This window comes from Equus przewalskii, chromosome 29 (genome assembly GCF_037783145.1).
Source record: "Equus przewalskii isolate Varuska chromosome 29, EquPr2, whole genome shotgun sequence".
Taxonomy (NCBI): domain Eukaryota; kingdom Metazoa; phylum Chordata; class Mammalia; order Perissodactyla; family Equidae; genus Equus; species Equus przewalskii.
Genome location: NC_091859.1, coordinates 8,352,649 through 8,365,164, shown reverse-complemented (window position 1 = coordinate 8,365,164; position 12,516 = coordinate 8,352,649). Strand labels below are relative to the sequence as shown.

The 12,516-nt window shown below is 35.8% G+C and overlaps 1 protein-coding gene across 5 annotated transcripts in view; it reads right to left on the bottom strand.

Moving 5' to 3' along the window:
* Window positions 1-11,261: 11,261 nt before the first annotated feature.
* The window catches only part of OTOGL (otogelin like), a 172,905-nt gene continuing 171,650 nt past the window's right edge, over window positions 11,262-12,516 (bottom strand). For 4 of the 5 annotated variants that reach the window (XR_011534854.1, XM_070600665.1, XM_070600664.1 and 1 more), the window contains 2 exons: window positions 12,299-12,378; window positions 11,262-11,636 (listed from right to left, as the gene is read on the bottom strand). Coding sequence is in view for 3 of the 5 variants with exons in the window: in XM_070600665.1 (XP_070456766.1) it covers window positions 11,436-11,636; window positions 12,299-12,378 (281 nt within the window). In the remaining 2 variants the exon portion in view is untranslated. Of the gene's footprint in view, window positions 11,637-12,298; window positions 12,379-12,516 lie in introns of those variants that run through there. The other variant, XR_011534856.1, reaches the window with a different exon arrangement.

The following is a 12,516-nucleotide window of genomic DNA, read 5'->3' as shown; positions in this document are numbered from 1 at the left end:
TTTGAACTATATTTATGTTGTTTGGATTCCTAAGGGTCCTACATAGCTGTAGCTTTTAAAAGTGGGAAGTGTCAAGGCAATATATCACAAAATGATTTCTTTGCCAATGAATTAGCTTTTAAGCTTTGAAAAATATGATCAAATTAAAAATCCATCAAGGATGTTAACCAAATTTATTGAGGTAATTACTTCATAAAATATACCTGTATCAAATTACTTATGTTGTGTGCCTTGAACTTATACAATGTTATAAGTCAGTTATATCTCAATAAAAGTGGGAAAAAATCAAGAAACCAGTCACTAAATAAATAAATAGATAAAATGAAAATCCATCAAATTAGCTGAATGTAGCATATATATTTTAATATGGCTTTTTTGTCATATATTTGCTTTGCAAACAATGGCCTTTTAAATAAGCAGCCATCATAGCACTACCACCTTCTGCAGCTGAAGTCAATCTCTCTACCAGGTCAATAACCCTGGTACAAGTTCATCAATAGAGTTTCCCTCAAAAGCTCTCCTTCCTGAAGAGATATCCTTTGAAATAGTGTGACCTGGTCTTGTTCCTGCCTTACCCTTTTATTTGGCCTAGGAACTTGGGTATGGAGAAATTAAGTGAAAGATTCAAGAAAATCATGGGTCTTTTCTTTTGAGAGAAGGAAAGTATAAATTTAATACTACTTCAGGGCATTTATTCATAAGGAAAATAATTTATTTTTTGGATGGAGAAATGCAGATGAAAGACATTTAGGCAATAATTCAGATCATTAATAGCTTATAACATAAATTGTCTATTAAGGAATGTGTTGTTTGGGGTCTTATTTACATAACTGTTATGAAAGGAAATCCATATCTTCGCCAGAGGTTGGGTAGACATAGCTGCATAACCACATCCCAGGTAGAATTGTGACAAGTATACAAGAGAACACATTACCCACTCCTTCCTCACCTTCAACTTCTAGTCATTTATGCAATTAAAAAAATTGAGTGCATTTACTCAATCAAAAATATTTGGCAAGGGCCAGCCCCAGTGGCCTACTGGTTAAGTTTGGCATACTTTACTTTAGCTGCCCAAGTTCAGCTCCTGGGCATGGACCTAAAGCACTTGTCTGTCAGTGGCCATGCTGTGGTGATGGCTCACATACAGAAAGGGGAAGATTGGCAGCAGATGTTAGTTGAGGGAAAATCTTCCTCAGCAAAAAAAAGTACCAAGCACTGAGGATCTAGCAACAAATGTGATTAGTCCTCCCCTTCACGGAGCTTAAATTCTAGTGAGGGAGTTGCTGAGTGTTGTATACTGTAATTCTGTGCGCAACCTGACTCCTCTTTGTTCCTGTGGTTACTACCTAAATCCAGGCTCTCTTTCCCTCTCATCTAATCTTTTGGGTTCCTGGACTCAATTCCAATGTGTGAATGTGTGTTGCAGGGGTTCCCCACACCACCAAGCAATGCTCAGACACCAGCTGACTGTCCTGCAATTCAACTCAATTCTGACACTGTCTACCCAGAGATCGCATCAGATTCCACAGGTTAAGGACTCAGTCCTACAAGGTTGACTGTCCTCCCCAGACACCGGTTTCAAACCCAAGTTGTTACCAGTGCTTCTGACCAACCAGCTACAGATTGGAGGTTCCCATGGGCCCCTCCTTGAGTTTGACTAATTTGCTAGAGTGGCTCACAGAACTGAGGAAACTTATTGACTCACTAGATTACCTGTTTATTATAAAACGATATAACTTAGGAACAGCCAGATGGAAGAGATGCACAGGGCAAAATGTGTGGAAGGAGGTGCAGAGCTTCCACGCCCTCTCAGAGTGCACCATTGTCCCCAAATCTCCCAGTGTTCACCAGCCTGGAAGCTCTCTGAACGCTGTCCTTTTTGGTTTTCCTGGAGGCTTTACTGTATAGGCGTGATTGATTAAATCATTGGCCACTGGCAATTGATTCAACCTCTAACCCCTCTCCCCTCCCCGAAGGTCAGGGCAGGATGAAATTTCCATCTCTCTAATCACCTGGTTGGTTCTCCTGGAAACCAGCCCCCATCCTTAGATGTGGTCCAAAAGCAACCTCATTAATATAAAAAATGACATCTTTGTGGCTTTCATCACTTAGGAAATTCCAAGGGTTTTAGGAGCTCTCTGCCAGAAATGTGGACGAAGACCAGAGATAAATTTCTTACTATAAATCACAATGTCACATCTAGATACCTGACATTCCTTCATCCCTTCGTATTAGATTGGTCTAAAGCAGGTCTCCCTATCTGCAGTTTTTCCTCTATTTTAATCCATTTTCAACTATCTTCAGATTAATCTTCCTACAGGTCAGTTCTGAGAATGTCACGTTGCTGCTCACAATGTCTTCATTGGCTCCTCAGCCTCCCTAATTCCTCGCTCTGCCCACTGAAATCTTCCAGAAACGTGTTCAGCTCACTTCATACATTTTCAGTTCACTCTGTTTCCCCCCTTAATAGTTCCCTTCTATTTCACCCTCTTCATGAAACTTTTCCTGGTTACACCTAACAAGAGTCATGTTCTCCTCCTCTGTGGTTCTGTGGCACTTTCCACCTCTAATGGATGGCTCACTGAATTCCATTTTTTATATGATTATCTGTGGACATCTTGGTATCTCTACCAGATTGTAATACCCCTGAAGGTAAGACTTCTATCCTGTTGATCTTCGTATTACCCATGGAACCAGTCATGATACCTTACATATTAGCACTCAATGAAATTATTATTATTATTTTGGTGAGGAAGATTGGCCCTGAGCTAATATCAATTTCCAATCTTCCTCTTTTTGCTTGACAAACATTGTTGCTGAGTTAACATCTGTGCCAGTCTTCCTCTATTTTGTTGTGTGTGGGATGCTGCCACAGCATGGCTTGATGAGCAGTGTTTAGGTTGGCACCCAGGATACAAACCCCCGGCTGCCAAAGTGGAGCATGCAAACTTAACCACTACACAACCAGGCCAACGCCTCAACTAAAACTTTTTGAATAAATGTTTGTTGAAGAAAGATTATAAAACCCTGCCATCTTCCTTTTCTAGGTAACACTTGGGACTTACCAGATTTTAAAAATTGAAAATGTTTTAGGAAACAGCAAATATAAATTTTAACATGAGTCATGTCACTCTGGAAAAACTCATGCACGATTTACAAGGTTACTGTAACCTTCCAGTTTTGCCTTGAACTTCGAGAGTCTTTTTCAGAGTTTTTTTCAATGTGAGTAAGAATCTTTCTTTCTTAAGGTTGTTAAAAACAAGACAACAGGCCCAAAATGGAGTCACTTATGCTAAGTCCCATGTCACCAAACTAAGACGTAACTTAATTACAGTTCCACTCTCCCAGAAATGGAATTTTAAACCAGTAAATCAGGAATCGCCTGATCAGCACTAGTTAGGTAATCTGCGTGGTAGACCCCTGCCATCCCCTCCACAAGAGTAACTTTGCAATAACCAACCCACTTTTTTGCCGAGGACAACTTCCTTGTTCCTTCTCCCTTCTGCCTATAACAGTCTTTCATTGTGTATAGCTCCTTGGAGCTCCTTTCTATCTGCCAGATTGGATGCTGCTCCATTTGTGAGTTGTCGAATAAAGCCAATAAGATCTTTAAAATTTATTCAGTTAAATTTTGCTTTTTAACAATCCTTTAGAGTAACCCAGATCTATCACATTCCAGAGTGTGGAAAAGTGTACTGTTTTAAGGTTAAAATGGAACAGCATTTAAAAATTAAAGACCAACATAAAAACAGTCTTCCTAAAATCTTATAACCTGGAAAAATTAGTGGCACTGTTTTTTGTCTTTCCGTGTCTCATGTTTCCTGTTCTGACAGGCCTCCTTAATGTCCTCTTTAAAAGACTATATTTTACTCGAACTTTTCTCACAAAAACACCATTTTCATAAGCTGATACATAAGCGAAGTGAACCAGATTTCTGTCACTATTTAGTGGAAAGCCATTGTTGCTATAGAATTCCTAAGCTTTGTTTTGTTGGCATGAGTTATAAGAAAAAGAAAATAAAAGACGGATTAGCAGCATTTTTTTGATCTGTATTTCGTTTTTAAATGTGATGCCAAAAAATTGTTTTTTCAGTTCTGTAACTAGGATTGGCCTTTTCTATAATACAAAATTTTTTTTTAATTTGGGGTATTATCTTTTTAGCATATTCATTTATACAATATGAGAAGTAGTTATTGTAACAAGTCTTTTATGAAAATATTTTATCATCGAAGTTAATCCAAATTAGTTTACTTTGAGTAAAAATGGTATGTTTAATAAAGTGTTATTGGCTATGCTTCAGAATCCAAGATTAAAATTTGGATTTATCTATATCCATTGGTGTAAACTAAAGTGCAAATATTGTGCTGTGAATTGGGACTAAACAAAAAGGATCTTCATCTCTGGGATGGAGGTGGTTGTGAAGTAATTCAGAGATTCTGGTCCATTAGCTTTGTGACTTTCCTGTGACATTTTTTATTTCTGAATGAGATTATAAGCACATTTCACATATTAAATCAATTCAGTTCAGTAAACTTTTACTGAGAAACTTTGATGAAGAAACTATCTCAGGTGGAGGGACAGGGAAGGAAGAGACAGAGCGAAACCCTGACTTCCTGCAAGGGCTTTATATCCAGAGGGAAAGACCCATTATCCTTACAACTTGAAAAATCAGAGAAAAAATTAAAGACCAACATAAAAGCATCCTTCCTTAAATCTTCTAACCTGGACAAGTTAGTGGCGCTGTTTTTGCCTCCCCTTACAAGAGAATAGAGAAGGGCGGAGCTCTGGGAGCTCATAGTGATGGCCACTATGCTGGCAGGCCCAGGCGTAATTCTCTAACCCTTACTGTAGGCAGAATTCTAGGATGACACTGAGTCCCGCTCCCTGGTATAATTCCCTCCCCTGAGGGTTGGTGGGACCTGTAAAGATGACCGTCTCTTCCACGGTTATGATACATTATATGAGGCTTGATTGTAGCCTAATAAAAGAGGGACTCTCCTGCTGGCTTTGAAGAAGTGAACTGCCATGATGTGAGAGGGCCAAGTGGTGTTGCCTCCTGGAGCTGAGGGTGTGCCCCAACCCAGAGACAGCAAGAAAACAGAGATCTCAGTCCTCCAGTCACCAGAAACTTAATTCTGCCAACAACCTGAATGAGCCTGGAAGAAGAGGACCCCAAACCTCAGATGAGATCACAGTCCCAACCAACAACTTAATTTCAGCCTAGTGAGATCCTGAGCAGAGAGCACAGCTAACCCTTGTCCAGACTCTCAACCCACAGACACACCATATATACGTTATTTGAGCCAAAATGAAGCTGCTGAAAGTGGTCATTTTTTGATGATGATAAATGTAAGCAGTGTTTCTTTTTGATATTTCCTAATTCCTAAATCAAGAGAAACAATTATCAAGTTGGCAAATTTTAAACGGCCCGTGAGTGGTTCTCTTTCAAATACAAACAAACTCACTCTCTTAAAATATGGGCCACAAATTCCACCTGACTCTCAATATGGCCTCCTTTACCTAAGCAAATCAGTTTTCTTCTTTTCCCTTCTCTTAAGTGTTATGCTTGTTTGAAGTTGATATTATTCAAATGGCTAATCTTAAAAAAAAATACAAAGAATGAATAGAATTGTTTTTTCATTGCTTAAGTAATAAAATTTATACTTTGGGGTAATTTTGATTTTTTATTCCATCTGCCAAAATTGTTGTTTCTCTAAGGGACTTATTCTCTCTTTAAAAATAAAACAGAAAAAAAAAATCCTAGTTTTTTTCAGATTTCAAAAGAAACACTTGCTTATTGAAGAGAATTTGGAAAATGTTTATGAGTACAAAACAGATAAATTCACCCATAATCCCATCAGCCCAAGGTAGCCAGTGTTGAACATTTTCATGTGTTTCTTCCCAAGATGTTGTCTGTGCAATGCATATATATATTTTTTTAGCAAGATTGGAATAATCTAGTTTTGTATCTTGCTTTTTTCACAAAACATTTTTCATCACTAAAGAATCTTTGAAAATATGGAATTATGTATCATAATCCAAGTTGTAAATGTCACATAATTTATACAACAATAACCAAACTGTAGAATTGTAGAAAATTTAAGTTGTTTCTGAATTTTTGGTACTATAAAAAATGTTTCACTGGGTCTTCAAGTTTAAAATGGTGCATCACCAACACTCTCTAATGTATCCCTGACTAATGTTTATCTAAACATTGAAGAAATAGAAAAATATAAAAACAAAACAAAACAAATCACAAACTAAAATTGTTTAACTGAGTAAAACTAATTTCCAAAGAAAGTCTGTTATTTTTAATAGATAAAACGTCTACTGGAAAAGGGAAAGGAAATAGCTTATATCGCTTCCATTTCCAATTCCTTAACTTGGAGTTTGGGATCTGTATGTACAAGAAACTGGTCAGCAACCGTATTATTACAAACCAGATTGGCAGCAGATGTTAGCTCAGAGCCAATCTCCACCTCCCCCCCAAAAAAGAAAAGAAAATATACACAGATATAATTTAAAATAATATTGACACAAATTAACATGACTGCGAAGACAGAAAACTTAAATTCCATATTCTTTAGTAAATACAATTTTATTTTTTATTCATCTCAGGTTTTCTGTAATCTTCGTATTCTCCGATAACAGATAACATTTTTGATAATCTAATAAATAATTTTGACTTTAGCCAGAACTTCAAGTTTTCTAGTTAGCAGTAGTTAGTGAAAAAACTCTAAAAAGTTGGTTTTTTCCCTCAAAGATGGAGTATAGAGGCAAGATGCTAAGCACGGTAGCCATTTATAAGATGATTAGAAAAAAATGAAGACTTGGAACAGCGCGGTTGCTAACCTTTGTGCAAAATAGCAAAAGGTGCATATTCATGGCATATATACTAGGAAAAGTCACAATGTCTGGTGGATGGGTTAAAAAATGCCTCCCCTTTCTTACCTCTGAAGTTATTAGAAACCATCTTCTCCCTCTGGGAAGATGCTATCCCAAAGACGAGTGTTTGGCTTGGCAAGAGGCCAGTGTCTTTGTGCAAAGAAAAAGGCATTCCTTCCTCTGGGCAGAAGGAGCCTCTTGTCAGCATATATGATCTGGCTTGAGGAGCTCGAGCCAGATTTCAGCACTCTCTCACCTTCAGATGGGCACTTTTTTACAGGGACCGAATTGCGTGGCCATTCACAGCCATCCTGTCTGGAATATTAGCAAAAATGTGAATCCTAACCCACTTGTTGGGCTACAGACTCTCAGTCAGAGTCATGCTTCTTCTACATCTTGCAATCTTCTGAATCTACATGTTGTAACCACAAATGTTCTCAATAGGTTAATTTTAAGAAATTGTTGAGATATCTGGATTTCAATAGTTTTCTTTTCTGTATAATGTGAACATTAATCTTGACGCATCACATGGTAATTGATTGCTTAGAAAAAGCTCAGAAACCTTCTTTCCACTCCTATTAAAGGCCTCCATTCTCCTTTTAGGCATCAGAGACTCAAAGTACCATATCTGCCTCTTCTCCTTTCTAGCTTTCTTGAATGGAATAAATTAGTAATTAATTTAGAGTTATCTCTTGAAACTAACAGGAATGAGAGATTTTCTCATAATAATTTAATTTTAAAAGATGGAACAAAAAATCTCAGATTATATTAATTATAATATTCTTAAAGATGGACCCTGGTGAGTTAAAGTTTGCAAAATTATTTGTCCTTACAGGACACACTGTAAAATTATCACTAAGAAAATGGACAAAGGAAAAACAGACAAAAGAAGAAATATAATAAGTATATGAAAAGCTTTGAATGCAGTGGCATACTCAGACATATTTGCTAATATATGAGCTGACATTTTCTGCTTATTATACCAACAAAGACTTTTATCTGTGACTAACTAGTGTGGATGATGATAAAGGATAAAAGAAACAAACTCTCATATACTTTTGGTGGGAGGAAAAAGCTGATTCAGCAGTTGTGGAAAACAAATTAGGCAATACACATGGAGATTCTTCAGGACAGAGTGGTTAAGTTCATGTGCTCCAATTGGGTGGCCCAGGGTTTCCCTGGTTTGGATCCTGGGTGCGGACATGGCACTGCTCATCAAGCCATGCTGAGGCGGCATCCCACATAGCAGAACTAGAAGGACTCATATCTACAATATACAACTATGTACTGGGGCGAGGGGGTGCTTTGGGGAGAAGAAGAAGAAAAAACAAAAAAGATTGTCAACAGATATTAGCTCAGGTGCCAATCTTTAAAAAAAAAATGTTGATGCCATTTGATCCTTTAATTCCACTTCATGCAGAAGGATTTAAGATGGGGAAAATTAAAAACAAATTTAATATCCATCAATAGACTGGTGAAACAAGTTGTGATATTCACTTAATGGAATACTATGTAGCATATAAATTTCTACTGCAGAAAAACTTTTAAGAAAAAATTCTTAAAGAAATTAAAAATTATAAAAAATAATATAACCTAGAGATCATTCCACACCAATATACAAATTTCTCTTTCATTCTTTTTTTTAACAGTTGCATACTATTAAATTATATGGGTTAATATTTATTTCCTCAACTCTTGCCGGTTCCAGTCTTTTGCATTACAAACAGTGCTGATGAATAACCTTGCATAAGTCCCATTTTGTGTTTGCACAGTTATTTGTCTAGGGTATATATCCTAGATAGCTTGGTCAAACCAGAAAGCACCTTTAAATTTTAGTAGACATTGAGAAAGCCTCAGTATTTCTACTATTTTGTGTCATCATCAATGACATATGAAAGTACCTGTTTTCCCAGAGCCTTAAAAAAATAAAAGTATAATTAGACTTCTGAATTGCTACTGAAATGAGAAAGTGTATATCAGTGTAGATTGAATCTGAAATGTTTTTATTAAAATTATGCTTCATCTTTTAATTGTTAAAGGATTCACTAGTATTATTTCTTTTTCTTTGCACTAGCAGTGCAAGTCCTTGCCCATCTTTCTATTGAGTTGTCACTATTTTCCTCTTGGGATTTTTTTAGGGGCTCTTTATACATAGGAAGATTAGCCTTTGTCAGTGACACATTGCAAATATAGTGCTTTGATTTTACATTTTTATTTTGACTCTATGACACTTTTTGTCTTGCAGAATGTTTATCTGTTTTTAGTTTTCCTCTTGTTACATTTATCAATCTTTTCTGGATATTGAGCCAGAATTAGAATGGCTCTCACCGCTCTAAGGTTATAATGAATTTCTCACGTATTTTATTTTAGAACTTCTACTTTCTTTCTTTTGTTGGACATTTAAATCTCTGATTCATTTAGTATCAATCCTGATGTCAATGGATGTATGAATCTAAATTTCTCTTTGTCCAAGTTACTATCCAGTTGTCGCAACACCGTTTATGGAATGTCCATTTTGTCCTCTGCTGATTTGAGGAACATCTTTATCATGTACTACATTCCAAAAAGCTGTGGGCTCTCCTTCTGGACTTCCTCATAGGTGTGGGCATTTATCTAATGCCTACTTTCTCACTAGACTCTAAGTTGAGTTGCATGAGAGTGAGCACTGTGTCTGTTTCATTCTGCCGTGTCCTCAGAGCTTAGAACAGCACCTGACACATAGATGGTGCTCATAGGCATCTGTTGTAGTATTTGAGAGTGTTTGCGAAGTTCTAGGAGAATGTTTCTCTTTTTCCCAAAAATAGGTTTAAAGATGATTTAATATTTTCAATTTAATGACAAATATTTTACAGAGCCTGAAAGTAAAGAAGTGGGTGGCAGATAATATACAGTATTATGTGCCTCATGTGAGATACACAACAGTTTCTCTTAAGCAAAATGTTAATTTATTTTAACTGAAAACATTTAATTCAATCTATATGTTAACAGGAATCAAAGAATATCAAAAAGTGAATGCCTAAATGAAACACTTCTATTAAGCACAAATAAGATAAAATCAATTTTTATACACAGTAGACACTGGAACTTCATTGATGCAAGGTTCATTTCATTCTTTCATCCATTTCTGGGTATCCCTGTAGGTGCAAAATATCTACTAAGTTGCCATTTTTCTGGTAAGCATGATTTTGAAAGGGAGCAAATCACCTAGCTCAAATCTGAGCCTCGTCCATCAGGCCCGAGCATCTGCTTTTCAGTGCAACTTTGCTGTTCTCTTGTTGATGTTTGACTTCATTTGATCCCCACAACAATCATATCATATAGAGCATTCTCTCCTTTTTACAGACAAGGAAACTCAGATAACTATATACCATAAGTGGCAAAGAATTTGGGCATTTGCAAAGATCTCAGGATATATTTTTTGCAAATGTCAAAAATCTACTGTTTTTAAAAAGTGCAACATTCTGTTGTAGAATTATTAATACATTCAAATCATTTTATTTCATTCTTCATTGGCGAAGCAGCAGCATGAAAAGCAAAATAGCACGCAACTTCAATAGTATGCATATACATCTCAAAAATTAGACATTCATGAGACAGGGAATAGCTAACTAAATGTTAAATACTAAAAACATACTTAATAACAGTTTTAATGGTATAAAAAATAAAAGCCCATGATATCCCTCTGCTATTTAGCAACTGATGCTACAGTTCCCCATTCCTTATTACTGGGATAACTATTATATGTATTTATATACATATGTATGTGTTGCATTTTTTCCTTCTTTTTAAAGGCATTGAATTTAAAATTCTTTCTTCTGTGCAAGGCATACTCTTCAAGAATAAAAGCTTCTGTGATAGACACTTTAATATACTGTTCAGAAGAAAAGAACTTAGGACTGGAATAAGAAAGACCTAGATTTAGCCCAGTTGTTAATGTGAATTCACTATATTGTTACACCAAATGAATTTGTACAAGTCACACAGCTTCTCCAGTTAACTGATACTCTTGCAAAATGAAGGGAATTTGCAATAACATCCCTAATATCCATTCAGGCTATAAATAATCTAAAATCTTCTAATTCCATGATCTGTCTCTAAGCACACCACTCTTTATGACTATCCAGATGCCAATTTTAAATGATTACATTTACCAAGCTGTAGAGATAAAAGAATATCTTAATTTGGATAGTTATAACAGACTTGGCAAATAAAAAATAACTACTGAGTGAAACTGAAAGGAATTCTGCAAAATAACCTTCTAGTTGATGACAATATCCCAGGTCTGTGGCATGTAGCAATTATATACATAACAGCATTTCAGCTGAACAACTTAAAATCATTTGATTCTCCAAAATAGAGAAAATCAATAAATCTAATTTTTCCATGGAAATTGTATATATTTTGTACCAAGTGTTAAATTGCCATGTCCCAATAGTCTGAAAAATACATTATTATTAAACAGTATCAATCCACCCTGTGCCTAAATAATAGAGATAAAAGTTAACTCCATTCAATGTTATGATGTTGCACAGAGCTCCCGGAATCCAAGTTCAGTTCCACTGGCATGTGCAGTCGATGGGTTCCTGGAGAGTGTGCATGATTTCAGTGCCATTTCCCGAGCAGTACAGTGGCACAGTCAAGTTCCGCACTCCATTTTCACGACAACACTTGCAGAATCTTAGATGGCTCTCAATATTGATGTTATATATGGTAGCTGATGGGCATTTTCCATCACAAGATGCGACATTTATCTGTAAGGAGAGACAGTGAGGGAAAAAAGCTTAAAAATTTTAAAAACTGGCTATTTGATTCTACTAGGAAGTCAAATGAAAGCAAGACTTTCTGCCTTATCGCTTACTCTCAAGCTTCTGTATTGCAGAGATGGCAAAAAAATACTAGGTTGTAACTTAGTAACTCAGATAAGTCAAAGAGATTCATGGTGATGCCCAACACAGCAATTCTGATGTAACTCAAGGTATGAAATAAGACACATAACTAAACAGGTGTATGGACTATATTAATCACCACCTAATGATTCTCTCTAACCTATATTATATCATGGCTCAAATAGACTATAGAATTAGATAGGTCATATTAAGGGGGTGAAGTTAGAACTAGGACTATTTTTGCTGAGTAAAATTGCATAGTCAGGAAATGTAGTCAAATGTATTTAAGCTTAATTTCCATCTCTCTGGATTGCAATTATCGTTCAGAATTGTTGATTATTTATGCTAAGAATAATTCACATTGTTTCACAAACAGAATATTTTAATATTAGAATGTGGGAACAATCTCAAAGTTAAATATTGTAAGTGTTGGCATTTCGTTGGCTTACAAACTTATTAGTGCCAAGATACACATACTTTTAAAAGACACGTGTGTTTTATGTAACAAATGATACTTTTCCACTTACAGAGCTTTGACTTATACAGTCCTGTCTCCTTATAATTGATTTAATGATCACTCTCTGACATATTCTTTCTTCTCGTTTGCCTGATAAAATATAAAAAAATTTATTCATCAAAAGGCCGATTTCAAATTGTTTCTTAATTTAGTTAAACACATGAATATATTTAAAATAGAAAATTGATATATTTTTATAAAATATATTCCTATATCAAGATATACTAA